The sequence below is a fragment of the Sycon ciliatum genome, chromosome 2 (assembly GCF_964019385.1).
Source record: "Sycon ciliatum chromosome 2, ocSycCili1.1, whole genome shotgun sequence".
Taxonomy (NCBI): domain Eukaryota; kingdom Metazoa; phylum Porifera; class Calcarea; order Leucosolenida; family Sycettidae; genus Sycon; species Sycon ciliatum.
In genome coordinates, this window is record NC_088644.1 from 44,869,567 (window position 1) to 44,885,235 (window position 15,669).

General features: G+C 44.6%; 1 protein-coding gene across 1 annotated transcript in view; it reads right to left on the minus strand.

The window, feature by feature from the left end:
• Nucleotides 1–10,802: 10,802 nt before the first annotated feature.
• The window catches only part of LOC135810909 (uncharacterized), a 41,557-nt gene continuing 36,690 nt past the window's right edge, over nt 10,803–15,669 (minus strand). The window contains exon 5 of the mRNA XM_065324303.1: nt 10,803–12,434. Coding sequence (XP_065180375.1) covers nt 11,461–12,434 — 974 coding nt within the window. The 3' untranslated portion in view covers nt 10,803–11,460. The remainder of the gene's footprint in view (nt 12,435–15,669) is intronic.

The window sequence follows — 15,669 nt, forward strand, 5'->3', positions numbered from 1 at the left end:
TGGTGTGGTAAGAAGCAGCTGTACCAGTGGGAAACTCAAACGGTTTTCCGAGCCTCCAACGAAGTTCGATATCAGCAGAGCTGTTTCTCAGCTTCTCCTTATGCTTACTCACATCTACATGAATGATGGTGTACAAAGAGGCAAAATCTTCCACACTCACCTGACTTCCACTGTCTGTGTCAGCATATTTTTGGATGGCTTCTTGGAAAAGCATGTATGCTCTTGTATAATTCCGAGAAGCTGGATTGAAATTCATATCCAGATCACGTTCTGGGAATCTATCACTGTTGATGTATACAGATAAGCTTCTGAGGTCAGCATTGTCGAAAACCTGGTTGTTCTGTTCTTGACTCCCACTTCGATCGGCTGCTTGGATAGCAAAGAAGATATGAGTTGGAAGTTCCTCATTACTGTGAGTAGTCACTCTCCAGGATGGGTTTGTCTCCGTTGTTCCATACTGATTTCTATAAATCCGGACTTGCTCAAAGTAGAGATCTCGGAGGGTGGACTTAACCAACTTACTTTCAATCTTACTAGCTAGTTGGAGTGATGGTCTCACCTTTGGTATCCACAAAGAAAGATGCTTGATGTCAAACCTTCCTGGATCAACACCATTTGCTCCGTGAATGTAGTTGGCTGATGATTCTCTGGTAAGATTGAGTGTATGCTTGACTCCCATGAATACCGTATCAATATCTTTACAAAAACCCAACAGTGATGATAAAGGAAGCAACATGGTTGTGTCCTTGTTTCCAGTTGTGATGAGTTGTCGAGCACTGTATCCGCTATTGTAAGTAGGATCCCTTAGATATGTCTGAAAATGCTGTCTGAAATTTGCTCCAGTAAGTGCTGTTACGTCTGTGATAGGATTTACTGGCAACAATGCACCTGAATCCCTAAACTCATTAGGAGATGCTTGTCCAGTTCCTGTGTCCTTGTACCAGAGCATGTTGGTAGCAGAACTTCTCCCATAATCATCACTAAACTGGACCAGATTGAGAATGGTAGAAGCTTGTGGTACATGACTATCAACTCTCTCTACCATATTGTTGTCAAGTTGATACTCAACAGTCTTGAAGAGTGACCATCCGTTGTTGGAAAGAGTGATGACATCATCAGGATCATAATTGGAACCATCTGCTTCTTTAACGAGACGTCCACGAACCTCAAGCAGTGCTTTATGAGGAAGGAGGTACTCATCAAGATCCTTGGTTTCTATGATATGCTGATCTTTATTCATGTCATTACTGTTCCTGGGTAGATATTCTATGTACTCATACTCAGTTGTTGATTCATCCTTTGGCGGATCTGTGAAAAGATCGAAATGTGGACTTGTGTAAGAGGCCATGGTTTCTACCTATATATTTTTTCTTTTTTTCTACAACCTCTTCATTCCTGAACCAGCAATGATGTTTGATAGGATAGCTCTCTGATTATCTTGGAGGAGCTCTTTACTCTTATCCAACAAAACTCGTTTGATGTTCTTGTTGTTTGATAATTGATTGATGGTATCTCTAACATGTGGATTGATAGCTTTGTCTTTACCAATAGTAGTAGCAAGCTGCTTTGCCTCTTTCTTTACTTTCATTTTTACTGATTTTCTATCACCCTTAGCAAGATCTTTTGCCAAATCAAAGACCATATCTGGAGTGATCTGTTCTTTTGCTGCCGCCAAAGCTTTCTGAGCTGTCATTTTTCCTATGGATTTGACCTTTGGTGCTAAGATTTTGCTGGTGTTGTATAGTACACCTTTGGCTTTGTTGTATAGATTTCCAAGAAGACTTCCGCCGATAACCTTCTGTCTGGTAAGCTGGTTTCGTTTCAAGAACATGATGTCATCTATCTAGTCTTATTTTCTTTCCCGGAGATGAAGACTGACCGTGGTTCTTTCATTGTTGAGGTTCAGTTCCTTTCCATCTTGATCAGTTATCCTCATTATTACATCTGATATTCTGTCAGTTTTTGTCGATGTTAAAAACGTCTTCTCATTCGGTTGGATGTTGAGTTGGAATCCAGGAGGTTTATCCGGTGAAAATGAGTAAATAACATCACCAGTTCTACCATTGAGGTATGCCTCACTTACCAAACTACAGTGAATGAGTATGTTGTGAGTGTCAGTGATATTCACAATGAAGTCAGATGTAGAAGTTATATCAACCAGTTTCTTTGAAAATCCGAGCACAGGAGGAAGTGATGATTGGATGTCAAAGTCAACCTTGTATCCATGTTTGAGGTAAATTTCACTGTGTAGAGTGTTGAAGTTTGGCTCAATCGTTATCCCATCCTCATTTTCGATTTTTCTCTGGATATATCGATTGATGTCAGTCAAATTGTAAGCACCTCTTGGAATGACATGAGTTCTCCAGATTTTTCCATCAAAAATCCGAATTTGGTTGTTTGAGGTGTTGATGTTGAACCAACTATACCAGATGGTAGAATTGATCAGAGCAATCTCATAGGTCTTCTTTTCATCAAGTAACAATGGAGGGTTGAACGATGCTTGGAAGTTTTGACTTGTTCCTGTGATTTGTGAACTGTGACTATCAAAAAATAGGAAGGTTTCCATGGTTCTATCTATACATAAGTTTTATATATCTTCTTGTATTCACTCTTTTTTTATCCTTTTCTTATTCAACAAACGATCCAAGATCTCAACCAGTTCGTTAATGACTTTCTTTGATGTATTTCCTGCTTCTCGGGAAGCGCAAAGTAAACCCAGTCTTTCTACTAACTCACCAGGTGATTTGTAAAATCTGATTCCACTACCTTCAAAGGGTTTATAGTGTGTGTGGAAGACTCCTTCCGACATACGACGACGGGGAAATATTTCTAGACATTTGGGGTAAGAATCATCAAACCTAGCTGCTTGATCTGCTTTCGGAACTGGACTTGAGAGTTCTGGACTTTTAGGATAAGAATCATTTAACCTAACTGCTTTATCTGCTTTCGGAACTGCTTTATCTGCTTTCGGAACTTGACTTGAGAGTTCTGGACTTTTTGGTTTCATACCTTTCTTTTTGTCTCTTCTCTTTTTCTAAGTGGACTGTGGTGATGATTGAGTTGCTTGATCTGCTTTCGTAACTTGTATTGGTTTCACTCTACTACTGTCAGCAGCGGTAATGAAGCCTATCCATTTTCTCACTTTGTCTATGGAATCTATCACAAGTTTTTTCCTTCCACCTTTATCACTTGCTGAACCAGAGCGCAGTTGTACCCCTCTTATTCTCCCCAACACGTCTTTCACCTTCTTCAAGTTATTATTACTTTTGATCTCTTCTTCATTCGGTATTTCATCATTAGTTCCTATATACTCATTGATGAGGTCAATATCATCCTGGTTGAATGATATATCAGTGTCAGTGATGAAAGAAGAAGTTCTACCATCCAATGGTTCAGGAGTACTACCTCCAATAGGTTTGATGAATGAACCCACCACGGATGGAATTTGATGGAGGGCTGATGTGATTGCTGCTTGGTTAGTCTGAAGTTGCCCAAAGAGCGCATCCTGCCGTTTATCGTATTCCTCACTTTGTTTGGTTACATTTTTAACAACAGGTTTTTGGAACTCTTCTACAAACTCCTCCTGCTGTTGCTTGCCGATCCTTTTTTTGTCCAGTTGACGTTGCTTGAGAATTTCTCGATTTTTGAGAAAGGTGTCAATGACTTCCTTCCGATGTTCTGGATTTTCTACTTGAGTAAAACGTGGCATGCTTATCTACCAATATTTTTTTTCTTCTCACTTCTCCAAGAACCTATCGAATCCACATCGGTACATCTCTGGCTGATATGTTGCTGTTTTATCAAGCCTGAAAAATGAGTGTGGTTTCTCTGTTGCCATTTCATAGGCTTCCGCAAACTCAGTTTTCTTAAGATTTTTGAAGTGATCATGTGCTAGACACTGGACATCTCTGTTGTCTAAGCCCTTATACAACAGGAAGCACTTGGTCTTTCTCCGGATATATTTCGGTACATCGTAGTATGATTGACAAAGATATATACAGTTACATTTCTTTTTCCGAGAAAGACTGAAGTATTCCATCACCTTTGTCATGTTCTTTTTATAAATCTTGATGTCATCAAAAATTATCACCTTATTTACCTGATCATCGAGATCCTCCACTGGACAAACCTTGTCTGGTTGTTCAATGATAAGAGTACCAGGAGATATTTCATTGACCTGTCAAGAAGTTGATATTTTGGTTTTTGAGGATTTATTGTGTAAAGGGTGACCTTATCACATGTCAACCATGATTGTAAAAGCATATTACACAGGGTGTTTGTCTTCCCACATCCCGTTTGTCCAATCATCATGTAGTGACAATCAGGAAGCAAGTAGTGATGCTTTGTTGGTTTCTCCTTGTGCTCATCAAAGTTGATCATTTCCATGGTTTGTATCTACAAAGGATCATTTTTTATTGTTCCAACGCTCTTAAGAAAAAATATAGATAGATAAGGAAGATGAGTTCAAAATTTGGAACAGCTTTGGAAGCTAATTCGATCAATCTTGATTCCTATGCCAAAAAGAGGGAGTTATTTGTCATCAGTGAAGAAAAGCTGGATAAAGCTGGTGGAGATGTGAATGGACATATTGACATGAACTATCATCGAATTTGTCATCTTGGTTATGATGGAATAAGTGCCACTTGTGCGGCACCAACGGGGTGGGTGACAGGTGAGATAGGAAAATTGGATTCTTCATTGAGGAAACATGTTGATGATGATCAAACACGACTGATGGTGAGTGGTACACTGAAAATGAAAGGAAATCTTGACATGGGTGGAATGGAAATTGTGAATGCGAAGCAACCATCAACAGGAACATCTATGGTAACATCAGAATATCTCAACACAGCGCAAAGACGGACTCTCTGGACGAGTGGACTCAACCAGATGGTAGGAGATCTTAACATGGGGTTGAAACACATCATCAATCTCCGAGACTCAATAGAGATCGACTCAGCAACAACAAAGGAGTATGTTGACAGAAAGGATGGAGAGGTGAAAGTCAAAAAATTGAAGAATATCATCCCAAGCTCATCAACCACTCCACCAGAAGCCACGCTTCATGTCTTTCCTATTTACAAAGGTCCAACCAACAAACTGATTGTCATTGAGGATCTCTTCATAGTCGGTCAAGAAACAAGTGGTAACAGAAGACGTTTTCATGTACCGTATCGAGATGTGTTAGGAGAAAAAGCAATAATCCGTTACATCACAGAAAATGAAAAAAAGTCACGAAGTTTTTGTATACGGAGGAAGTATTATTATTATTATTAAATTTTTGATAGGGCGAGCCGCACAGGCCTATGGCCTTCTTACAGGGTACCCTAAATGTGCCAATACAAGGTTACGGAAGCGGGAAACAGATGTGCATAGGCGAATCTAAATTGTCATAGTCGAAGTACAGTACTATTTTACTGAGGCATTCGGTTTTGCATGATTCTTGTTCGCATACATGTAGCTTCCCATTTTATTGATCTTCGCATCTTTGAGCCACACAAGTTGTGTGGAATGTTGCTTTGCGTCCTTGAATCGTGGTTTGACCGTATTGTACAGTGGTATTGCCAGTATCGTCATCGACATGCATGAACATCCGCCAACGACGTCCTTCACAGCTGAGACTTTCCGCCTTCATGCTAGGAATCATAAAGTATCCTTCTAGTGTGCTTGACTACTTGTCAACATTTCCTATTTTGTGCAGGCTCCTTGTTTGTAAATATTTTCTCAAATGTGACTTATAATTATTGCATTCCGTGTATTGACGCTATTAGATATCCTTAGCTAAAAAAACGCTAACGTAAACGCAAACCTTTCCGTACTTCGGATCGTTCAAGCTGACTTTTCCCTTAGCACAAAGTACGTTATAGTTGAGACGAAGTAGTCGTGACAACCATGGCGATATGAATTTTCGTGGAAACAGATGCGGGAAATTCAAAATTTTGAACCAGGGATTAGTTTGCTGTCGTTCCAAAAGAATACCTTGGCGAGGTCTTTTACTCTGGAATAGCAAAAGCACGGCGAACATGATTTTTCGCTGTTCCCAGGTCCTTGGAAACCCTTTCCTAAACGCAGCACCGAAGACTGTAAGGGTTCTCCAGCTCCAGCACGTCTGGGAGAGGCCGATGAATTTCTTCCTCAGGAGTGCCGCGGAACTGGTCCTTTGTTTCCCAGATGGGATAGAGGGAGAACGGCACGAAGCAGAGGACGCAGAAATTGTCAACTGAAAGGCAAAACTCGCCAAAAAGCTAAATGTCACAAGAGGAAGCAATCTCGACTCTCGATCTCATCTCGATCTGCACGTCGACGTGCTTTTTATCTCCCGCCAGTTACAAAACAATGCGAGTTTTTGCATTTTTTGCAGAATTTCCATAACGAACGTCGGCCCGTTATTTTGAGCTCTGTAACGTTTTTCCGTTATCCGATAACGTCTTTTGTCACGGCTGGGAGTGAGTACCGTAAAAGTTAGCGTTATCGTACTTTTGCTAAGGATGTCTATTGTGTTCTATTCCAAGCAATGCTATTGAGGTAGTAAGACACCTCCGATCATCATGAAAATTTGTACACAGCTAGGTCTGGGCCTTGGCTACTTCACTCCAAAGCAACACTGTTAGTATTTAATCTGCAAGATACCTAAATTGGGAATTATCACTTTGGTTGCTATGGTAACACTCTTCAAGAAGTATTTCGTCGATTTGGTCAACAAAGCCCCATGTTTCTGGGTCAAGTAACACAGATCCTGAAAGCTCTACGCATTCTCTATCATTTGCACATGGCAAACCTTTGCCCCCCTTGAACGGGAGCGAAAAGAGCGAATAGTCACTTTTTGCACCATTTGCCTGTGGACTAACTGTGTCAGTGTGATAAAGAACTTTGAAGAAGACGAGTTCGACCATACAATAATGTATTGCAATGATTTCTACCCTGCTTTTCATTGAAAACACTATCTGCAGTGCATGGCCTCCAACTTCAAGCCCTTTACCATGCAGACCACCGGGACTGATTAGGTGTAGTGTACACAATTGTGTAGCCTATATACTAGAACTGTGGTACAATCGAGTAGTTATGGTCCTACCTCCAAAATGATGCCAAATTATGCTCCAAATTTTCAGCCACCAAATTATGCCAATAATTATGCCGGCATAAACCGCCAGTGCCTACAGTACGGTGAGTTTCCCTCCGCTACTGAACCGAAGGCATCTCTGTTCGCGCACCTCCAATGGCCAAGTCTGGCATGGCGGCGACACGTCCAGTGCCTCCTGGAGCTCCATCACCTGGTCCACCACCAGACCACTGCCTTTAGGGAGCTGGGCTATAGTCTCTCCACCAGTGTGCGGCGCCCTCTCCAACTTGTCCGGCCTGCCAGGGCGAACACCTACTCGCGTGCCACTTTCCTCTTTGTTACCGCTGTCACCTGGAATTCTCTCGCCACTGATATTAGAACCACCCAAAATAGTCATTGCTTTTTGTCTCGTGTCCGTACTATCTTTGCCAACACCCGCTTTGAACCCGCTGGTTTCATTCCTTCCAGAGTTTCTGTAACATGGGAACGAATGAAGTTGGTTGCTCCAACGAGGAGCACACGCTTCTTGCCGAACTTGACAAATTGACTGACTCACGACTGCCATCCGGAGCACACGAGGGGCACGTCGCACCTTCCGCTCGGCAAACCTGAAAGAAAGCACCACTCCCTGCTCAATACACGAACTTCATGACTATTACCGCCGAAGTCGCAACTTCTAAGTTCGTATAGGAACGAATGTTATGGCTGATTTCTACAGTACGCATTTGTTATAACCCTTCCTCTTCAGGAGCTCACCCTTCCTCTTCTCAATCTATAATGTTATAATTTTGCAGACTTATTCCCAGTACGCCATGAACGGAGACCCCCTTGACTTAGGCCTCGGCCTTTGGAGAATCCATATTAAATAAATAAAAAAGCACAGTCGCAACTGGTGGTGTGCATGTACACGAGTAGTCGCACAGCCTGTATCATGAAAACTGACAGGACAGCTCGTCTCTCTTTCGCATCTCCATACACAAGTAGTCGCACAGCCTGTATCATGAAAACTGACAGGACAGCTCGTCTCTCTTTCGCATCTCCAGTAAACACTCTCATTTCTTCCTCTTTTGTCTTGCACGTAGGCATACCCATCCTTTACTACATAGTTTGGGTTTGCCTCGCAAAGTTAGGCTAGTAAAATCGGGATAAGCGTCCACGATTGAGTCACCAACATAAAGGATTTCGTACGAGTACGAAAGCTTACCCAAAGCTTATAGTTTTCAGTGAATTTCGGCGACAGGGTCGGTGGTGAAAATGTAACTTCACCGAAATGTACTCGTCGAATGTGTTATGCGGCGAAAAATCAATCTGTGAAACAGCACAGTCGCAAAATGTCATTAGATGAATTGACCACCTCGAAATGTCTCGCGTCAAATTGTCAAGCGCCTAACTGAAAGAGAAAGAGACAGTGTAGTCTAGGGAAATGACAACAGGATGTAAAACCACGAGTTTGTTGCGAAATCAGGCCTTCCTCTGGGGCGCGCACGTCACAACATGGATATGACTATATGGGTGTTTTCGGCACACCTGCCCAAGGGTGGGTGAAAATTAGCGTTTCCTTCGCACCCCCAACCCCACATTAGTGTGTGATCACCATTTCTGTTCGATTTCACCTTGCCTGCCACCAAAAACCCAAGAGTGAAATCGATCAAAATGAGACCATCTGGGTATTCCCATCTTTCGCTGCCAACAAATTGAAAGTATTGGTCAGCTCCAATTGATATATGAATAGGCATTGCTTCAGGTGTATTGCATAAAGGCTCTGCTAAGATAAGCTTTTGTAAGCTAGAGTGCTTTGCTGTGCTCAAAAGTACTTTCTGGAGTGGACACGAAATGTTGTTGATAACATTTGCCTGTATGGAAGCTAATTCACCATTCTTCTGCATGAAGTGCAAATTGACTACAGGGTATTCCTTTACCGATCTGTGTGTTGCGCCAAAGGTTGCAAGTGAAATTATGTCACTTCCTTCTTGTTTGAGTCCCAATGCTTTGTTGACATTCTCACTGATGTATGTTCTCGATGAACCCGTGTCAAACAAGATCCTTACAGTCTGTGACCTGTTGCCTTCCTCATTTGTTGCAGTAGTCAAAGCAGTTTGCATTAGAACCCTGTGCCCTTGTGTGTGAGAAACCATTGCCTGATCTTGTGTTGGTTCAAATGTCTCTGCCATTGCATTCAATGTGCGTGCCTGTTTTTGTCCATCGCCATGATGCTTCCCATCATTTTTTCGCTCTTCATTTGACTTGAACTTCTGTGGACACAGATTTCTGTGGACACAGATTTCTGTGGTGGGATTTGCGTTTGCAATGGTAGCATGTTCTAGCATTCATGCAAGCTCTTACTCCATGTCCCGCTTTCAGACAGATGTAGCATTTCATCCCCAACCATGTTTTCCGTTCATCTAATGATTTGTACATTTGACATTCATCAGAGTAATGCTTTCCATCACAATACATACATTTGATAGAAGGAGCTACACCAGCACCCGCAAATAGAGACTGCCCTGTTGATAGTATCTTCTTTGAGTGATTGGGGTGTTGCCATGATTGGTGACCTTTGCATGCGGCTGGTCCTTCTGCCTTCTCTTTAGCCTTTAGTAAGTGCGATAGTGCCAAACGCAATTCTCTAATTGTCCATTCATCGTTCTGTTTGGTGAGCTCAAGTTGTAATTTCACATCACTCGGGAGCTTGCCTTAAGATTATTGTAATGAAGACCTTTTGCGATACATCCTCATCTTGTGCTTCAAGGCTCCTAAGGAGCACTTCAATTTTGTCAACACAAGACCTCAAACTTCCGACTTTTGAGGTGCAGGCCGACATCTCCATTAAAGCAGTGTAGTGGGCATCCACCGTAGCTTGCTTAGTCCCGTACCTCGTCTCAAGCAGATCCCGGGCAACTTCATAATTTGCATTACAGAGTTCAGTATGTCTTGTGCTTTCCCTCCCACACATTCACGGAGATAGCTCAATTTTTCAACTGGTGACAAGGAGGAGTTGTCATGAATAGTAGCATCGAAAATGTTCCAAAACTCTTGGAACTCCATCATGTCCCCGTCAAAATGCGTTAGCTCAAATTTGGGTAATCTGGCAGTTGTCTGGGGCTTTGATTCGGTTATAGTATCCCGCTCTACTATGGGTCTAGTATCCCGCTCTACCAATCTCTTTAGAAGATTTTGGGTTGACTCTTGGGTTTTAGCTTGCGTCCCAATCAATTTCGTAATGTCAAGCAAGGTAGAGTCTGTCTGCATTGTAGGCTGGACGCCTGATTCCAATTCCATTTTTCTCAATTTTCTCTGGAGTTTGAGACCCTTCTCTAGTGTCTCTGTCCATAACCCAGCCCCATCCTCCAAACCATTCTTAATCTCTTTGTTGTTTTTACCCTTTGGCTCATATTACTCCACATTCTGAACAAAATCATTCAAGTTAGCGTCCGTTATTTCCAACAATTCCTTTAAACTACAAAGAAACGGACTTATCTGGTTGACGGGTTTGGTTCCTGCTAGCAGATCTTCACCGACTTTCGTCTCCCCCTGCAGCTCTTCGTACAGGAGCTTGAGAGCACGCTTGCTCGTCTGGATAGCCGTCGGCAATCTTGTGTCGCCCATTTTCACAACTCAAACCCCAAAGGGCGAGTCAACCAGGACCAAGGCTCGGTTGGGGCAGTGGCGAGGAACTAGGAAGCAGGTTTCGGCACCATGTCACTAACCGGCACAAGCCCGCAAGTGCACAGTTGATAACTGATTTATTTGCTCGGACTGCAAGAGAATTTATACGATAAGTGAACGTGGCAGTGCAACATCGTACGGAGCACGCGCACTTCATTATTTTGGGACAGCAGTATGCAGCAGTTGGGAAAAATGCGAGCTCTGGCATGGCTGTGTAAACCTAGAGGGTCTGAGGCTACAAACTTTGCATGTGTCAGAACTTGCCGTACAGAGTTCATAGTACAATATTTACCACATAGACGTCTAGACTAAGAGAAAGCTACAAATTGCTGCAGTGCCGAAACATGATAAAGTCTTTAGAACTAAAACATGTAAAATAGCAAAATTAAACCAACTAGCTTCGCGACAGAGCTGTACTCAGAAAGGCAGGATCAAAATGAAAATGTACTGCACTGCGGAACAGTGCGAATCTGAATGAGACTGCAAACATGGCATTTGGTTGCATGCAAAATGGGAAGATACTGTGTGAAGTGTTGAACTGTAACAAGTCGACAACGTCTGTAGGGCCTTCCCTATCAAAATACTACTCCTACCAAGGCTACATATGAACTCTTGCTGCTACCACAACTGCTGTATTACTGTGCATACGGATATGAAATGTCACGGAACAAAAACGGTCAAAAACACCTTTTTCAGAACAACACAGGGGATACACCGTAACAACCATTGGCGAGTTAGGGGCGCTTGCACTCCTGAACAGACGATGCATACGTGCAGTGCAAAGAGCTATGCTCCGGTCCGTGAGCACATTGGCACGAGCAACACTTATGCACCCTGCTCTCAACATGGGTAACAGTACTCTCAACGAATGCGTTCACATGGGAAGCAAACAGCGCATCACTATCCAGTATCGAGTTCAAGTCCCACACAGCGCCCTTCAGCTCCAGGGCAACGGAAGAGTAGTCTTTGCGCGTGTTCCGGTAATGCAAAGCCAAGTAGCGTTTGTGTTGCTGTTTGTTTGATGTTGTGTAGTGTGTAGTGTTTTCAGCAATGTACAATGTGCCTTTGGAATCCATTCCAAAGCCTCGCTGGTTGTTGTACCAGATGCTGTTGTCCACGATGGCTTCGAGGGTAGCTCCACTCTTGCGTATCAACTTCTTAATGGAGTTGCGTGTGATTCCTTTCCCTTGTAGTTGGATATCCCTGTCTGCATCTGATACCAAGATGATGATTGGCGCAACGTCGTGGCGCTTCAATCGGAGTAACGAACTTCCTTCAGAGGTAATATTCTCCAGCGCATATTTAATGGCAAGGTAGCCGTCCTCCACAGACCCTGTATTCTGTAGTTTAGCGCATGCCTCCCGGAAACCAGCTAGGTCGTACACCTGACGACCATTGTTACTGCGGATGACGTGTGGTCCAGCGTGGCCATCAGACCCCGTCTCTCCTTTCAAATGGCCAAAGCCAACAACTGTATACTGGTTCGGCTTGCCAGGGTAGAGACCAATGCCATGCTCCTCAAGGCTCACGGATAGGTTTCCCACGATCTGATAGAGTCTGTTTTTGTAGTGTGGCTCCATGCTTCTGGACTCATCGACCACTAGAATGACGTCTGCAGCTGTCTGGCCACAATGTGCGGTGCCGGCCTTGTCCGTTACGGGGTGGGACGTCTCCAGGAAATGTGTTGGTAGTTGGGCGCGGCACGGCACTGCATAGAAACAAGAAATCACAGATCAAGTTATGTTATACAAGTCATGATCTAGGAGGCCGACAATACACACAGTGCCTAAGGGGTGTAGATGGATCTTGATATTTGAGAGGGTCTGTGTTCATCACCACAATTGTAGGTTGGTGAAATAGATTTAGACTATGCTATTCTTTTATTTTATTATTATTATATGCATTCCCGCGGCAGCGTCAACGGTGCAAGTGCAAGTTGCCCATGCACAAACACAGCCCACACGTTTGCTTATGCTGGACATGGTAAGAGAAGCAGTTGATATAGGAGACATAAAGGCAACAAGCACAAACGTAGCTGTAAATCCTTTGTGTATAGAATGTTTAAAGTGTATTGAGCGATATTTCCGTGATCTGGGAAAAAGGTGACGGCGCGGTTTCATCGCCGAACCTCTACTGGCAGATCATATCCAGTAGCTGCCTCCATTCGCTTCGAACTGCAGCTACGTCTGATAGGCGCTCCAGATCTTCCAGGCTCTGCAATCTCCCGCACGAAGCTCGGTGGAGGTCGTCGTCGAGCTTCCCCGGCAGGGTGATGCGAGGGCAGCCTCTCCACTTGTGGTCATCACATTCAAAGTAGCTGACCATGATTAGGACGGCAGGGGAATCACTGAGAAGTCGAAGGACATGGCCAAATAGCCTCCACCTAGCTCTGGTGATGATGCGGCTGATCGGCTCTGCCTTGCACCTGTCGTAGAGTGCTGTTGTTGCGATCTTCTACGGCCAGACGAAGCCGATCAGTGAACGGAGCTGGCCGCGGTGGAATGCGTGGAGTCTACCCTCGGCAGCTGCCATGAGTCCCCATGTGCCGGCGTTATATACTAGCGCTGGTAGTACAAACGCATTGTAGAGACGAAGCCTCAGTTCTTCTCCAACGGTACTGCGCCGGCTCCATAGTGACCAGAGCGATCGAAACGCTGCAGCTGCTAGTTGTTTCCGCCGAGAGACATCCTCGTTATCCCAGAGGAGTGAGCCGAGCTTCTTGGTGGTGCGCCACTGTTCAGCTACTCTGTCCAGGGATCGGCCCAGAATGGTAATTTCTGTTTTATCCGGGTTTACCTTCAGAGCCCATCCGTTGAGGACGTCACCGATAACCGGCTCCAGGTCATCTAACCAGCCAGACTCTGTGCTGATGAAATCCGCGCCGTCGGCGTACGCAATTTCAAATGGCAAGCCGAGATCCGATGATGGCCGAGCCCTGGCAGTAGCAGTGCTCATTACATCCCGCAAAGCTGCCTCGAGATATACCACAAATAGAACAGGGGACAAGGAATCGCCCTGGGGCGTCCCGATAGTGGTATCAGCGGATTCGGATGTTGCTGTGCCTATACGTACACAGAAGGATGTCTTGGCTAGTAGGACACGCCGATACGTACACAGAAGGATGTCTTGGCTAGTAGGACACGGATGAGACGGATCTCGTCCTCGTGCAGGAAGTAATTGAGAACTGCCAGTAGACGGTCTCTGCGGATGGAGTCAAATGCTTTTGACATGTCAATGCCGAGGACTACCAATTGCTTCTTGTATTTCTGACAGGCTGCAGCATACCAACGGTGGCTCCAGACCACATCCGCCGTTGACCTGCCTCTGCGGAAACCGCTGTGCGTTGAAGAGAGATATTGTTCTACTTGTGATGATATTCTCTGAAGAGTAATGATGGAGAGGGCTTTGCGCAGTGCCGTCAGCAGGATAATTGGTCGAAGGTTACTCGGAGGTCCAACTGGCTGGCCGGGTTTCTGGAGCGGGATTAACGTCCCCTTGGTGTGTTGAAGGTCATTTCGCTGTCTCTTCAGATTGGCCTTGACTGCTGTGTTGGTGGAGTTGTTGATACTCAGACGAATATTCTTTTGCTGGAGTGATAGCTCTTGTATCGCAGGGTCTGATTTCTTGTGTCTGCTACGGTTGACGTATCCCAAAAACGTCCTTGGCCATTCTGCTCACCGTCTGCAGCACATTGTTGCACGTGTCGAATGGCTTTGTTTTATCCCAGGTACAAGAAGCTGTGTCCAGCTCGTTCGCCAGTCTCTCTCTGTATGTGGTCCGGATTGCAGGATCGGAAAGCTTCGCTGTATCTATGCACGTACGTTCCCGTTTGGCCACGGCACTCTTCTCGCGACCGAAGATACCGAAAATTCTTTGCATGTCCATTCTCACGGCTACGAGCCGATGGTCCGATGAGGTTTCGCACCCGCCATAGCTCCTGCAATCGGTCATAAGCCTTTTCTGTTGTAATCGACATGCGATGTAATCTATCTGGTTGTAGATAGGTATGGTGGTGTTGGTTTTCTGGTCCTTGCGCCAGCCAGTCCATGTCGTCTTGTGCCGAGCATTGTGCTGAAATGCGGTGATGCACAGAAAAAGGTTATTGTTATTGCTATTGCAGAAGTCGACGAGGCTCTGTCCAGTGAGGTTCCTCTTGCCTCGCCCGTGCCTCCCCGCACATGAGTCTTGAGAGTTACGGACACCGCCGACCTTGGCATTGAAGTCGCCAGCCAGCAGAACTACTGACGATGATTTCACTTGGCTGTACGCCTTGGCTAGGGTGACGTAAAAGTTATCCAACTCCTCGGCATCACGAGCACAGATAGTTGAATTTGGAGCATATATATTTACTACAGCTATCAGGGACGACGAACCATGGCTGGGCAGAAGCGGAGTAGCGAATGGAGCCGGGCCACCAGCGGTCGCGTCGTCGACCCGTAGCGTGAGCACTGCAACTCTATCGGACAACGTCCAAAATTGATGGATTCTGCTCGAAAGGGACCATGAAACAGCGAAGCCCAAAATATAGTGCCTACGCTCCGGCGCTGGGCTTATCAAGCGAAACCCGTCCTGCTGTTCGTCAAGCCCAGCCGATAGCTTCGTCTCCTGCAAAGCGCAAATGTCGATTCGATAATTTTTGAGGTCCCGTCGGAGTGCTTCTCACTTCAATGTGGACGTCAGTCCGCGGCCGTTGAAACTTGCTACTGAAAATTCAGAAAGTTGGAATATTCTCATCGTTCATGTCTCGCTGTCTCGCTGTCTCGCCGCCACCCAAACCAAACCAGACTAACCATGTCCAATAAATACCAACCTTTCCGAAGAAAGAGAGAAAGAGTAACCTTCCTCAACCAAACAATGCTATTCTACTACATTTTATTGTAAAAACATTAATATTAATATAATAATATTTATTACAACATCTCAAGACTCGGTGGAAACACCGG